Source organism: Peromyscus leucopus, chromosome 7, assembly GCF_004664715.2.
Source record: "Peromyscus leucopus breed LL Stock chromosome 7, UCI_PerLeu_2.1, whole genome shotgun sequence".
Taxonomy (NCBI): domain Eukaryota; kingdom Metazoa; phylum Chordata; class Mammalia; order Rodentia; family Cricetidae; genus Peromyscus; species Peromyscus leucopus.
This window is the reverse complement of record NC_051069.1, coordinates 92,984,312-93,000,903: the sequence shown is the minus strand read 5'-3', so window position 1 is coordinate 93,000,903 and position 16,592 is coordinate 92,984,312. Positions and strand designations below refer to the sequence as shown.

General features: G+C 42.3%; 1 protein-coding gene across 3 annotated transcripts in view; it reads left to right on the top strand.

The window, feature by feature from the left end:
- Positions 1-16,592, top strand: part of Acp3 (acid phosphatase 3) — a 50,007-nt gene that overhangs the window by 17,481 nt on the left and 15,934 nt on the right. For all 3 annotated transcript variants that reach the window (XM_028869898.2, XM_037207889.1, XM_037207888.1), the window contains 5 exons: positions 2,231-2,329; positions 3,701-3,793; positions 5,771-5,903; positions 10,747-10,829; positions 12,944-13,047. In XM_028869898.2, the coding sequence (XP_028725731.1) occupies positions 2,231-2,329; positions 3,701-3,793; positions 5,771-5,903; positions 10,747-10,829; positions 12,944-13,047 (512 nt within the window). The remainder of the gene's footprint in view (positions 1-2,230; positions 2,330-3,700; positions 3,794-5,770; positions 5,904-10,746; positions 10,830-12,943; positions 13,048-16,592) is intronic.

Genomic DNA, 16,592 nt, shown 5'->3' with positions numbered 1-16,592 from the left:
AACCATTTTTTCTGATATTTTCTGAAAAGCTATAATGTTGTATTTTATCCTCACCGTCACAGATCAGAATGGAAGCATTATATGTTACCAATGTTCTAAAAAGGTAGTGAAAAAAAAAAAGAAAGGAAAATTGTTTACCACACCTTTTTCTGCAGAGATGAAACATGAAATGCAATGCCAAACAAAGCCAATGCGGAGCAAAGGAACTTGTCAACTATAATCCAGACAGATGGTAGTCAAATTACACAATAAAGATACCTGTGCTATTGGAAGATGAAAAAAGGAACAGAGAATGAGAGAGATGGAGAGAGAAACAAAAAATTATCTATTCAGTGGTTCCAGCTATTTTTTCATTAAGGCAAGCAAAATTCTCATCAGTTAAGAATCTAACAAAATTGTTGAAAATGCTAGGTTACTCTCAGAGCTGTGCTGACCGATGAGTATAAGACCAAGCTTCATCCCTAACTTAACATCTGTTTGATGAAAGAAACTTAGCATGTATCAACCACATGGCGTAATACAAGATGATGGGCAATGATTTCAACACAAGCTGCATATACTGAAGGAGTTCAGAGAAGAGGCTACCCAGGGCAGGGACTCAGGTCCTCACAGAGAGTGAGACTGAGCTAGACCGATGAGGTAAGAGAGGAGACGAAAGTATGCATTCCTCAATGATATTGTACACATGTGATGAGGGGTGTATTGAGTCACTGTCCTGACAGTGCTTAAAAGGAAGAGATGTGGGAGCCTCAGAGAGTAATTGTTGATGTAATTCAGGGATGCAGAAATGAAAGCCTGAGATCACGTGGTCATAAGTAGGAAGAAAGCGAAGATAAAACCAGGTGACCTACAGAGTCAGAAAGGACAGATAGGAAGCTTCCTGAGTAGTGACTGGCACACCACCCATGCTTCACTTGTTGACAATGCATCAGTGCGTGTGACAGGAGATCACTATCTTATAGGAAATAGACAATAAAGAACACCCATAAAATGCTTCCAGATTGTGATAAGTTCCTCGGAAGAAGAAAGAAGTTGCTGTAGTGGCCGGGGCAGAGTGGCTTAGAAACCTAAGGTGGGGCACTCATCCCCAGCATTTCTGGATGGGAGAGTGTGAGAAGGAACGGCAGTGGGGGAGTAGGGTAAAGTATGTACTGTTATCTACGTGTCACCTCATATAGACTCTTATAAGCCATGGCAGGTTTGGATTGGATTCCAGGTAAAATGAAAAGTCTCTGAAAGTTAAGACCCACAAAAAACGATTGGATCTTCGGGGTGCCCTCAGAGAGGGTGTAGCTGCTGCGAGGAGAATGGACTGGGCAGTCAGAGGAGTGGACAGCAACTGACCAGATAGGAGGCATGGGACTAAAACACAGGTTATGCCGGTCCAGACTGGGAGAGGGCAGTGAAGACGAAGGGAGAGGTCTGTTTTAGATCTAGGCTGTCAGTAGACCAGCTCTAGCGACTGCCTACAAAGCAGGTTTATAAACTTTATCGTAGGCAGAAGTAAAGACATTAGTAAAAGGAAATGATTGAAGACGAAGCTTTACACACATCGGCGATCAAAGAGCAACCTCAGAATAGTGCTGTCCAGGGCTGCAAAAGCAGACCAGATGAAAAAAGAACCACAAAACAAAGTCGTGAGTCAGCAGCCTGTGCGTTACAGTTAAAGCTGAGAGCGACTGTGAAACTTACACTGATTTTATGGTGATTTGTCCTCCTGATACGTTTTTAATTATATTTTCCATACATTTAATACCTACTCTTATTTTGACGGTCTGCAGATTTGCTAAAATGAAGTCAACGAATAGTTGATCCATTTAAGATTCTATCCCAAACCTCTAATTTATTTTACCTTCCTCCTGGGGAAGAGAGAGTACACACAGATGCACACTTAGTGCTGGAATTAAAGGGATGGGGAGAGAGCAAGATAACAGTCATCCACACGGAAAATGAGCAACTGTGAATATTTACCAGCCCACGAAAGGAAAATAAGTAGATCGCAGTTTCTGCATCTGGATACATGCCCTATTGTTTCAAGACCTGAGGACCATTTGCCTCATTTCTTCTAATTTTAGAATTCCTATTCAGCTCAAAGGACACTGGGGACTTTTAAGGTGGCTTTAGACCTAATGAGGCTTAAAGTGTTGGCACTGAGTGTCTGCCAATGTTCACCTGACTAATCAAGGTCTTATGTTTTTTTGTTTTTTTTTTTTTTTTCTATCGTCCACAGTTGCTCTACCTGCCTTTCAGGGACTGCCCTCGTTTTCAAGAACTCAAGAGCGAGACTTTGCAATCTGAGGAATTCCAGAAGAGGCTTCATCCATATAAAGTTAGTACTGCCATCTTCCTCATACTAGGGTGCAAAGGGGGAAACTTGGCCTTCTTGAAAGAAGTGTGGGGTGAATGTGTCTGTCAGTGGCTTGTTTTAGCAATGGGCTAGGCTATTTAATTAGGGAAGTCCTCCTTCCCCTGATTTAATAGCTTTCCCTTTTGTTACTCAAAAGCATTATACTGATCACAAGGCTGACCACTTTTTTTTTTTTTTTTTTTTTTTAGTTTTTATTAAATAAATATCTGGAAAATATTTTATGTGTATATGTAAAGTATTTCTTCAATTTTTTGCAAATGTGCAGTGTTTTAATTGATATACCATAACATATTTTCTTATTTTGATTGATTTACTGAAAATGTAGATCATTTCTGATCCTTTTTGTTGTTGCTTTTTTTTTTTTTTTTTTTTTTTTTTTTGGTTTTTTGTTTGTTTGAGACAGAGTTTCTCTCTGTAACCTGGCTATCCTGGAACTCACTCTGTAGACTAGTCTGGCCTTGATCTCACAGAAATCTGCTGGTCTGTGCCTCCTGAGTGCTGGGATCAAAGGCATGCACCACCACACCTGGCTCTGCTCAATTATTAACACTTTGTGTTCTTCCTGGGAAGATCCCAAGTTGCTCCATCATGCTTTGTTTTTTTTTTTTTTTTTTTTTTTTTTTTTTTTTTAAGGTTTATTTATTTATTATGTATACAGAAGAGGGCGCCAGATCTCATTACAGATGGTTGTGAGCCACCATGTGGGTGCTGGGAATTGAACTCAGGACCTCTGGAAGAGCAGTCAGTGCTCTTAACCTCTGAGCCATCTGTCCAGCCCTCCATCATGCTTTGTTAACTAGTCCATATTTTCTCACTAATGTGAGTTCTTGTTTATTAAAATATCCTTATAGATGGAGCCCATGTCTAGAATTTAAATTCTATTTCTTGTTCTGATTAACCAAACCATGGTTTATTAGAACTTAGTAGTGTATTTTAATATCTAAGGTGCTAATCACCTATCATTCCTTTTATCTTTTCCTCCCTCCCTCCCTCCCTCCCTCCCTTCCTCCCTCCCTCCCCCCTCTCTCTCTGAGCAGGCTGTCCTTGAACTCACAGAGATCTACCTACCTCTGCCTCCTGGGTGCTGAGATTAAAGGTGTGTGCCACCACCATCCAGCTGCTTCTTTCTTTCTTCATTGTTGTTTTGAGACAGGATACTCTCTGCATAGCACAGGCTGTCTTGGAACTCAATATGTAGATGAGGCTGGCCTCAAACTCAGAGATCTGCCTGCTTCTGCCTCCCAAGTGCTGGGATAGATATCATTGTCTATGGATGATAAAAAAAAAAAAAAGCCTCCATGTAGAAATATTGTCCTTCTGTTTGTGTTCCAGAGCTTCATAGAAACCTTGCCATCACTGTCAGGATTCCCTGGCCAGGATCTTTTTGGGATTTGGAGTAAGGTTTACGACCCTTTATACTGTGAGGTAAAAGAACTTATCAAAACTTCATTTGCGATCTGATTTTATGATTTGGTGTGTATATTGAATCAGATAAATTCATTCATTTTCTTTCTCTTTTCTAAAATGTGCTGCTTATATGGCCTTTGATATTGAAACATAACTCAAGATGTCCTTATAAAAGCTTGAAAATCTATACATCTCTTTTCTAGTTATTATTTATGTTTCTGTCCTTTAGAAAATTGCAAACAAAATTGCTTTTCTTCAAAACATTGACACTCATTCTGCACTCACGCTGGAATGCCAGGTTTCTGTCAATGGCTTTAATGAAAAAAAAAAAAGCAATGTTATTATATACAAAAAGGGGAGAAAAATTGCCAGGTTTCTGGATATTAAAAATAAGTCAGATAACTGTAAACCAGGCTGCCAGACATGGCTCCTTAGAAAAGAACACCCCTGTGTGGTGCGATTGAAATCATCTTTGTAGCTAGATAAAACTTTTCATTCACCAGGCTCCATCTTCTGGCCAAAAGGAGTAATTTTTATTCCTGTATCTTGGAGCAAAATTCTGACCTCTGCATGCCTCAAGTACACTTCTGACATGGAGGTCATCATGAGTATGTGGGGCAAGAGTTACCTTCCTAGTTCTGTCTCAGAGAGACAACGTAGTTTACCCATCTCTGTGACAATTAGGTGACCTGACCATGAATTCCCCCATATTTTCTCTTTATCTTTAGTGCTTTTTTTAAGGAGCCTCAGTTTAGTCCTGGCAACGGACTGCTGCTGCTGCTGCTTCCTCCTCCTCCTCCTCCTCCTCCTCCTCCTCCTCCTCCTCCTCCTCCTCTTTCTCTTCTTCCTCTTCTTCTCCTTCTGCTCCTCCTCCTCTTCTCTTTTTTCTCCACATTTACTGTTTGTTCATCTACTTGTTCTGGAGATTAACAGGAACACAGTCATGTTACCCCTGTAACTTCATAGGTTTGACCTGAGCTATTCTTTAATAAGGCTGTGTCACCTGGTGTCTTTGTCACAGCCCTTGCATCTTCTTCCTGCATCCCTTTACATCACTCAGCTCTTCTTACAACCTCTTCTCTTCCTCTTTCTCTCCTCCCTCCCTCTCTCTTCCTCCCCCCCACCCCACCTTCCCCCACTTTTGAAACTAGGAAGATCCTAATCAACTCTTCCTAACAGGCAATGACATCTGCACAAGGTCTGTATCATTACTGTTTGCAGCTTGGTCATACATTTAGCAAACATTTACCGGTAGTCCCTGTGCATGAGGTACAGACATCCCCCCAGCCAGAGAATTAGAAGTTCACAGTAAACCTGTGAAAATTCCAGAAACTCATGGACCTTTATGACTGGCCTCATAAGAAAGTCCTGGCTTTTAGGGAACATCACCTAACTCTATACACACCTTTTGCCTTTGTCCTAGAAACAGACCACAGGGGAATGCCACTTACCGCCTTGCTCCCTCTGACTCACACTCAGCCAGCTTTCTTATACAAGTCAAGACCACCTGCTGGTGGGGTGCTGCCCACAGTGGGCTGGCCCCTCTGCCATCAATTACCAATTAAGAAAATGCCCCCACAAACCTGCCTAAGGCCAATCTTATGGGGGCAATTCCTCACACGAGATTCCCTCTTTCCAGGTATCTCTAGTTTGTGTCTAGTGGACAAAAACTAACCAGCAATATTCCTAAACCTTTCATAAAGGAATGAGGTACACCCTCGCCCTGTGGCATCGTGTTCTGTAAAATCTGAATTATTCATTGACCCAGAGTTAAGCCATAAAGCTACAGGCTTGTAGGTAAGGACAAATTATTTTATTTAGATTTTCTATCTGAAAACTATGACTAGTTCTCATAAATTCTTAGAGAAAAATGGCAGGGTCAGCAAGGCTGCCTGGCCCTGATTGTTCTTATAGGATGAAGGCAAAATGGAAATCATCAAAGGAAGTCATAAATCTCAACTGTGCACACATTTTCCTCCTTTCCATTTTCTGCAGGGTGTTCACAATTTCACCTTGCCCTCCTGGGCCACCAAGGATGTCATGACTAAGTTGAGAGAGTTATCAGAATTATCTCTGCTATCTCTTTATGGAATTCACAAGCAGAAAGAGAAATCTAGACTCCAGGGGGGTGAGTATTTAAAAAAAAAAAAAAACCTGTTGGCTTTGCACTTGGACAGTCTGGGTCTGAGTTCCAGTCCTGTTACCCACCCACTGAGTGACTTTACAGGAGTCACTTTATCACCTTGCAGTTTCCATTCTGCAAAGTGGGTATAACATGAACACTGCCCAAGAGACAGTGAATACTAAAAAGAACGTATGTTTAGGGGGCTTAGAACAAACAGGAACCGGTACCTAACACGTTGTCCACAAACACTGCATTGCCAAAAGACATTGACATTGCCCACTCTGGGTATAAATTTTCACTTCTGGAAATGAGAGTTTGGGGCTGAAGCCCAATGGTCCTTTCCATTTATTCCAGGAGAATGGATTGCATCTGGTAGCTGCTAGGATGCACACGGGTGTGAAGTTTGGCACAAGTTTGATATGATTTGCAAATATTTGACAAATACTGCAATTGACAAGTTTATGTGGCTTCTCTCACTAGTATTGAAAGACATGGAGATATTTATCAGGGACCCCACTTCACAGTTAGAATTGGTACTTTGTAGTCTTTGACACCCTCCCATCATGAAAACAAAGCCAGAAAGGGGGGTGCTGGATCCTTACAATTATGATAGGGAAGTAGAAGAAAAACGTCAGGATGGGATAGATACTGAGGCCATGCAAGGGGATCACTGTAAGCAGACCAAAATGTGAAATAGGGAGAGTCAGGCTCAGACACGACTAATGGAGTCATTAGCACTGAGGGGAAACAAGAGAAGGCCCAACTGTGTTGACATAGTGAAGAAAATTTGTCTGTCTGACATGCTCTAAACATTTTGAGGACAGTAGTACAATTATATCAGGATTTTAGCTACTGGTAGATGTTCACACTTGATCAAGACAAAGTCAGTTAGAGAATGCACAGGGGCAAAGTGCTCTGGGAACCAGACCAGACTGGGAGGAGCTGGACCGGCTCAGGAAATGGATAACTAAATAAAGCACGTAAATCATTGGCCAGAGGAGGAGACTGCAGCTAGAAAAGTCGGGCTGTATGTCAGCTGTCGCCAGGAGAATGGCGAACAAGGCATGAAACTGGGCTGGTCAGGAGCAAACTTGCATGATATGAATAAAGTAGGTTGGGGCTGATGATTTAGGACAATGGCCATTAAGAATCTAAGGGCGTTACTTCCAATTGCATGGCACAGACCTCATGGAAATGTAGGTCTTCCTTCCACACTAACAGCAAACGCAGCAAACTCGAGCCTTGTAGGAAAAGTAGCAGGGTATCACATCAGAAAGGAGTCTTAGATGGAACCCGGCATACTGGGACATTTCCCAAACAGGACACAGACTTCAAGTAGAAGCACGGAAGAAGCTCCATCCTGTATGCTTCCCAGCGAAGGATGCAGAGGACCTCAGTAGCCACACAAGCAGCAAGCCTCATTTCTGGTCCAGCAGACACCAACAGTCCCAAGCTCCATCAGAAAGTAAAGGTGGAATCCTAGATACATTCCCCCCAACCACATCAATGATGGGGTCAGGAATGCACTGTTCAGAGTGTAGCCTGAAGCATCAGTCTACCCCAGCAGTGGCTAGGGCACTCTCAGACCCCGCTCAGTACCTACAGAATGAAAATCTGCATTTTAATGAAATTCCAGTGTGCTTTATATCAGAAGCCTAATGTAGTTGTAGGGACTTGTTTATAAGAACAGAAAGGGGGTTGATCCTAGCTTGTTGCTCTTTCCTACCTCATCCCCCCTTTGGCTACTAGAGGATTGCACCAGGGGGGTAATCAATTCCTCTCCGAGGGTATGAGTTCTCCATTTGAAGAGAGGATTAAACTAGATTTTGTACAGAACAGTCCTTCCCAGCGATGTCTGGCCTTGGATTATAAAAGCTGGCTTCATGTGAATCCACCTGACCTGTTTTCTGGGAGAAGTCCATTGCCCTTGACTAGCCAAAAAACTGTTTCCTGCATGGGTTTTCTGCTCTTGTTTGAGTGTTGTTGTTGTTGTTGTTGTTGTTGGATAGGATCTCATTGTGTGTAACTCCAGATATCCTTAACATCCCTACGTACACCAGGCTGGCCTTGAACTCACAAAGCTCTGCCTGCCCCTGCCTCCCAAGTACTGGGATTAAAGGCATGTGCCACCAGGCCCAGCTTCCTGCATGGTTTTGGCAAAACACTCTCTCAGCCTGTTCCCATCTGGCTAAGTGAGAGAGACTTGTCAACCACGTTGTGACTAAATAATAAAACAGCTAGACACAATCCCACATAGAAAGCATCCATTGCCTCCATGACACAGCAACACAAGAATACCTGGATGGTGGCCAGTGTTGTCTAACTATTGCTGGAAACTTTGTTTTGCACTTGGTTTTGTGGTTGGCGGTGCTTAGCAATATGTACCCATATATACCCCCAATATCCCCAAGTCTAGTTCGGGAACATTTGTCTATTCTTGCCATAGACTAGGGACTGGCAAATAACTGCCTGTAGGCTGAATTCAGCCCTGTGCCTGATTTTATAAATGAAGTTCCCATTATGTTCCATTTAACCAGTTCCAATTAACCACTTAATGAAAGTTGTATCCGATATTACTCTATACCTGCATTTTCTCCATTGTTTCTTCCTTGCATTTGCCCTTTTCTTCTCCTACTTGGCAAGGTCTGGCTTTCTATTCCAGGATTGTTTTGAGGCCTTTGTATGGTTTTAGTCCGTGGTAAGACCCATCCTGGGTTGAATGCCATGTGAACAGTTGTGCATTTAGCCTTTCTCCACTGCACCGCGTGTATTCCTTCCTGAAAACCTATCCTGCCGTGCCAGCCTCCTGACCTTTATAGCGCTCTTGTACAAGACAAACATCATCATCCTATCTGATGGGCAAAGATGAAACCTGGCACTTCTGCCTAGCCCTTTGGAAAGAAGGGAAGTAAGTGTTCCTCCCAATGGGAAAGTCACTTTGAAGTTAGAAGTCACAAAGGGATTGGTGACTGATGCTCCAGCAATGGCTAAGAAGGGGGTTCTAATAAAGTTTTATTGAAACAGCCACACTCTCATATTCTGTTCTGCCTATAGCTACTTCTTTGGTACCACTATAAAGTTGAGTTGTGGCAACAGACCTATGCTTCACAAAATCTAAAATATTTACTATCTAGCCTTGTACAGAAAAGATAAGTTTGCTAGTCTTTGCTGTATATAGCTCAGAAGTCTAAAAAAGTAGTTTGTGTTTTAAATGATGTTAAAATGAGGTTTTATCTCATTTATATGGATTTAGTAGAGAATGACACAAGAAACCTAGCACCAAGCATCATGCTTCAGTATGGTCTACACCGGCTTCAAAGCCCAGCTTTCCTGCTTACAAACTACATAACGTTGGGCGTGTTGCTGAGTCTTGCCGAGCCTCATTTCCCCACATATACAACAGTATATTAGAATTCCAGGGCCTATTTTCTGGTACTTACAATAGTTAGAATAAGATAACTTCCCCAGAACTAAAGGGGAGTATGATTTTCATTGCCAGGGCTGCAGCCTGCCACGAGGGCCCCTGCTGACTGAGGGCAAGCTGCTCCTTATAGGTAGTTTCCATGATTCCCAGGAACTTAGCCACTGAGTTGAGGATTGCTGTGGCATGAAGAACAAGGTGCAATCCCCTAAGTGTCCTATGGGGCAGCCTTCCCTGGAACAGAGGTGTGAATTTGCTCAAGGTGCAGCTCCCAGTTTCTTCCACTCACAGCCAGGAATTCCCAGGATCCACATTTAGAAAAAAAAAAAAGTCACCTGACTCCATTAACCTATCAGCCCACAATCCTATATGTAACTATTTCATGAGCTTTTTTTTTGGGGGGGGCAGGGGAGGCAGGGACTAAGTCTGGTTCACGTAGCATTGTGCCATCATAACTGCTTGCTGTACATTTCTGAATATACTACATACTCTTAGATTATGGTCAGACTGTTGCCTTCAGTTTTTCTCATTCCTGAACATACACATCACCACCACTCGTTCCTGAGCCAGAGCACATACACCAACAGGGGTCCAAGGACTCTACTCTCTGGAGACTCTTCAATAGAGAAGGTTGTGGGGGTCTCTGAAGCAGTATGTCCTCAAAATACTCCCCCAGTTTTCAGTGTCTACAGACAGAATGGAGATGGCAATTGTTTGTCTACCCTGCTCAATACCTCAGAAGGAAGAGGACAGATTTTGGATATGAAGGAAATGAAGATTGACTCGGCAAATGACATACAGAAACACCATATGAAAGCTAATGATGCTGGCCTCATGTAGAAACACACACACACACACACACACACACACACACACACACACACACACACACACATTCACTCACTCCCTGGGTATACTGAAGAAATGGTCCACAGGAAACAGTCCACGATCTGAGCAGACATATGGAGTGTTGCTTTCTCCCAAGGCCTCCTACAGGTCTGACTACCAGAGAGTAGAAGCCAGAGGTGAAGATTCAAGTACTGCCATGCCATCATCTCAGGTCAACTTTGGAAAAAATTATTGGCTAACAATGAACTGTCTTTATGGTCTGAAGAGCATGGGAACTTCTAAGTGTATCACCTCCTAACTTGAGCTTTAATGAAAGCTGGGATAGGAGAGGGCTCAGGGGCCCATTCAACTCCTCTCCAAGTTGTGTAAGTCACGTATGCCTCTGAGTTTCAGCTTCCACAAGACCTAAATCATACTGCCTGGCATGCATCAGATTATGAGCCAAAATTAGGTTTTTGCCTAGTCTGTTAACTCACAATAGATAGAACTCTTGATCATGATTAGACAAGCAGTCCACAGACCATTAGATAAGCCTATATTTGATTCAACTTTGCTGTTGATCTTGTCTCCTTTAAGGTGTGCTGGTCAAAGAAATCCTCAAGAACATGAAGACTGCCACTCAGCCACACAAGTACAGAAAATTTGTCATGTATTCTGCAGTAAGTACTTCGGTGTTCATTTAGCATAGACACATCCAAGTGTATGACCTCATCGTCTTCATGTCCCCATCACCCAGAGAATGGTAGAAACCTGCACAAACTTCTAGAACTAAATACATCATTCCACCCTTGAGGAATTTACAACGCAATACTAAGACCAACAGCAAGAGAGGCATACACACCAGACAATGCAGCATGAAATCCACTAGAAGCAAGTGCCTTTGCACCTCCAAAGAGGCAGCCAGCCATCCTTCTGCTGCAGAACATGGGGGAAAGAAGCATCAGGAATCCTGAGTACGGCAGCCCACTGAGTCATTGAGGGAAAGGGGGTAGTAAGTGGTTCCTCACTGGGGTGTAGGGCTCATGAAAAAAACTGCTAAAACAATGAACATCTAGGGACATTTTTATGGAGACTCTGGTATCAAAGTAACAGATAACTGATCTACTTGATATAGAATCTTGTAGCTACATATGACTGTTTAAATTTAAATCAGTTATCGTTACATAGAACAAAACTTCAGGCTAGATATGACAGTTCATGCATGTAACCCCAGCATTTGCCTAGAAGGTTGGGACAGGAAGATTGCTATGAGTCCAAGGCAAGTCTGGCCTGCACAGAGCAGTAGTTCTCAACCTGTGGGTCGCAACTCCTTCGGGGTTTGAAGGACCCTTTCATGGGGGTTGCATATTAGATATCCTTCATATCGGATATCTACATTACAATTCATAACAGTAGCAAAATTACAGTTATGAAGTGATAATGAGATGATTTTATGGTTGGAGGTCACCACAACCTGAGGAATTATATTAAATGTCGCAGCATTAGGAAGGCTGAGAACCACTGACATAGAGAATTCCAAGCTAGTCTGGGTTATATAGTAAAACCCTATCTCAAAAAAGTGGGGGGAGGGGAGGAAAGAAAAGAGAAGAGATGAGAAGAGAAGAGAAAGAAAAAAGAAAAGGAAGAAGCAAAGAAAGATAGCTTAAGTGCCTCGATTGCACTGTCCACATTTGTGCTGTTCATGCAGCCATGCAGCCATGCAGCCATGCAGCCAGCATCTCTTGGGCTGCACAGCATAGACACAGAGCTTTCTCATCATCGCCATTTTGTTAGGCAATCTTCAAACAATGCACTGTCTGAGCTAGAAGGCTCTGAAAGGCCATCTTGTCTTACATGCCTGTTGTGGTAATGTGTGGAAAGCCCCCCAAAGGTGTTCACACAAGGAAGACAGGACTGGAGATGTAAAATGGGGACATCACTCTAGGAATGCATCCTCCTGTAGATGAGTGGAAGCTGGGAGTGGGCTCTAGTGTATGTTAGTGTGCACAGCCATACATCTTAGGCATCCAGATGTATGCAACAAGTGTGTGTGTGTGTGCATGTGCATGTGTGTGTGTGCATGTGCATGTGTGTGTGCATGTGCATGTGTGTTTTCCCCAAATACTAGGGGTTGAACCCAGGGATTTGTACACTCTACAGGCTGAGGTATAGCCCCAGCCCCAGGCAGTCAAATGCTCTCCCATTTAATACATATGGAAGATACAGGTTACCAAAGGTTAAACAGCTTATCCATGCCAAGAGTGTAACTAAAAACCACTCTGAGGTAAAATAACTATTGCATTACATTTTAATCTTACATTCTCTACTTCCCTACATTTAACCTCCCTAAACATCCTTGGCATCAGATATTCTTCTACAACTTTAAAAATCAAAGATGTTGCAATTCTGTGGAAAATGCAACTTAGCATTCGTGTGTTTAAGACTTTTTAAATATACTGAAAACCACTATAGCATGCAGAAGGGAAAGAGGCCTCCACAGGCATGGAACTTAAAATCAGAAGATTTGCTTCACATTTATCCTATTTATGACTATATGAAATTAAGCAAGGTATCTAATTTCTCTGGATATCAATTTCTTCATCTTTTAAATGAAAACAATGTGAGTCAATCTTACTGCCCAGATACTCAAGAGAAATTCATTCTTTCCCCTTCTTACATATTTCGGCACTGAGAGGATGGACCCATCACTGTATCCTACATGTGCTGAAGTTTGATATGTGTGACTCTGAATCAGGAAGCAAACAGCAAAATGATTTGTTTCTAATCTCTGTAGCACGACACTACTGTGAGTGGCCTGCAGATGGCGCTAGATGTTTATAATGGACTTCTACCACCCTATGCTTCTTGCCACATAATGGAATTGTACCAAGAAGAGGGGTAAGTGTCTGCTTTAATATTATTAGTTTGGGTTTGTTTGTTTGTGTTTGTGCAGGGTCCTACTAAGTAACCTTGGCTGCCCTGGAACTCATTATGCAGACCAGGCTGTCTGGAACTCATAGAGATTTTTTTTAAAAAAAAATTTTATTAATCCTTTGAGAATTTCATACATGCATTCAATGTATTTTGAACGTATTCACCTCCATCCTCCTCTGAACTACTCCTGCATCCTCCTCACCACCACCACCACACATACACTTTCCCAACTTCATGTCCTTTATATGTTACCCTACTAAGTCCAATTTGTGACAATTTGTGATGCCCATATATCCATGGGTGTGGAACTATCCATGGAGAATGGTCAACCTCCAAGGACCCTCTAAAGTAAACTAACTTTGCCTCTTCTGCTGGCCATCAACCCTCTCTAGCTCCTCAGCTGGGAGTTTCATCCTTGGCTTGTTTGTCTAGATAGAGTTTCATTATGTAGCTGGGGTCAGCCTTGAACTCAGTTTGTAGCTCAAGCTGGCCTTGATCCTCCTCCCATCCCTCTCTTCAAAGTGCCAGAGTTACAGGAACGGGCTTCTATGCCAGCTGGATAATATTTGTTTAAGGCCCATTGTGTCAATCTACCCTTGGCTTGGTGTTATAGTCAGAGGGAAAGATAGAGATAACAGGACTTTTGGCTCTTCCAATTCCATGAGCCTTTTATTGGGAAATAATGTACACACAGTAGATGGATTGAGAGAACCATCCAAAGTGAAGGAAATGACATTTTTTTAAATGAAGGCAATATTAAAGAGAAGGCAGACATTGCATTTTCTTCCCTTGGGGAAAAAAACTGTCAGGTACAAGACACCAAGAAGGAAATAAAGATGCTTGATGTAAAATATCTTTTAATTAAACAGTCCAACCTGTCACACAGCTCCTGGTGACTCATATCCACCATCCAATAGTCAAAGCACAATTGCTGAATGGTACTTACCCCCTTATGGCCTGGTGTGACTCTCCACTGATGCCTAGCTTGACTCCTGGAAGAAAAAAGGACAAAGAAAAAGTCAGGTTAGAGACGTCAAATGTCCTAGTTTACCTAGAACTGAAGGACTTCAGGAGTAAAGAGTTTCACTTTTCAAATGGGGAATCTCTAGGAGAAAAACAGAAAAAGGTGGTTACCATAAACAAATGTATTAGTTACTTTGCTTTGATAAAATACCATGACCAAGGCAACTTATAGAAGGAAAGGTTTATTGAGGGCTTAAAATTCCAGAGAGATAAGAGTTCATCGCCATCATGGCAGAGAACATCATAACAAGCAGGCAGGCAGGCAGGCAGGCAGGCATGGCCCTGCGGCAGCAGCTGAGAGCTCATACCTTAATCCACAAACAAGAAGCAGAGAGCTAGCTCTTAAAGCGGCACAAGTGTCTCCCTGGAGCAATGGGCAGATATTAAGCATTTGTTAAAAATCTGTAGGAACTACTGTTAGTGTTAATGATGTGCTCTTTAACTTCTCCTTGTAAGCATTCCTTCTGATGCTCATTTTCCAACAGACATTGAAGGGTGGGGCATTTTAACTCCGTAACTGGCAGCTGCTGCAATCTCCCTTGCTACCCTGTCTGTATTGAGCAAATAATATACTACTACTACTAATAATCATCATCATCATCATCAAACAGCTAGCTTGCTGGACTACCATTATGCCAGCATCAGACATTTTGAACATTCTATGAATACCTTGAAAGACACCAGCTCCTGAGGTGCAATACCAGCAAAGACTGTTTCACATAGTTTATAGCAGACATTTTACTAACACAAGGCTTGGTGAACTCTGGATGGCTTTGCAACCATTTCAAGGTAGGTCAAAGGCAGAGCACTTCCCTTGGTGGCATAGCAAAGTGACTGTTGTAACTGGTGTTAACAAGGCAAGACTCATTGATGAAACATAAACTCTCATTTTTACATGAGGTATGTGCTCTGATTGGCACAAATCCAAGCCTTCATTTGCATATGAAATAGGTTGTGATTAGTCCATTCATCTCTTCTCTTAAATATATTTGCAGGCTGTTCAGAGTCTCTTAGCAGGGAGACACTGTAAGGAAGTAGAAAGAATATCATTAAGATTTCATCCTCAGCCAATACCTTCACTACGTACAAAGAGAATGGGTCCTGCATGGTCAGGAGAGTGTAGACACTCTCTTTCCTAGACCTCTCACTGGGCACCAGGCATGAAAAAGTGGAACTAAAATGTCAACTTAGCTACTCTTGCTTTCAAACACCTCATGTCTGTCAATGAAGAGAAGAGCCCATAATGGAAACCAGCAAACAGATCAGAGCATGACAATAAGAGGCCTGGAAACAAGAAATGCTCCCTCAATAACACAAGAGTTTGAAGGCCAACTCTGGTCACACAGCTAAAATCCTGGCATCAGCTCTAGGAGTAGTCTGTTTCTTCAGAGATAAGAGGATTTGTCAATTTCTCCAGGCCTCTCTCCTCTCTGATATCTGCACCACAGCTCCAAGCTTGCTTTATTAGGGTGTACAGTCCTAAACTTGTTTTATTGAGATATGCAGTCCCAAACTTGCTTTACTGGAGTATGCAGTCCTGAGCTTACTTATTGTGGTAAACAATCCTAAACTTGCTTTACTGGGGTATGTAGTCATAAACTTTATTGGGCTGATGTAGTATGTTCTCACTGGATCACTTTCTCTCACAGCCTCAATCAAGTCCCTGTTACTAACCAAGTCTAGGGTTCTTTTCCACCAAGAGACTTGAACACTCACAAACTTTATCAAGGGTCACATACACATACCAACCTGGTATAGTATAGTAATTTACTATATTAAATTACTGTGTTCTTCCATGTTCACATTTCGTGCCACAATTTTATCCATTTTTCTGTGCCTTTAGTTTGTATTTCCACCACCAGATCCAATTTAGAAACTATTCTGTAGATATATTAATTCGTAAAATTAACTTTCCCATCTGCATCAGTGAACCTCAGGTTCTCAGAGGATTCACACAATGAAAAGTAACCTCTTGCGTATCTAACACTCCAGTGCAGGGGACAGTTGGTCATTAGGTCAAGGCGGGTGTTCCTTGATGTGATGTCATAGGATGACAATCAGGCACTGGGGTTTTGGCCTTCATCTTTGAGAGCTGCTCATCTGCAGATGGCTTGTACAAAGGAATTAGTAAGTGGAAAGGGTAAGTAGTTTCTCAAGTACCTCAGCCCCAAAGAAACGTGGCCTTTTTGTTCATACTTTACTGCTTAAAAATGACACCCTTGATCCCACTGAGGTGCAAAGAAGTCTGAGAAATTAAATCATTTCTGAGCCATAATTCTAGTCTTTGGAAAGACAATCATGATTTTTGGTAGACCATTGGTCATCAAGGACTATTGGTGGAAGTATTAAGGCAACGGAGAGGGGGCTGCGTCGAGGAACTGAGACCAGACTCAGTTTCTCCCTTTCCTCGGGAATAGAACTGCAGAGGTGCTCCGGGTTTTATGGAACTCTGCGGGCGGGTTTAGGTGCCCACCAGTCAGGGAGGA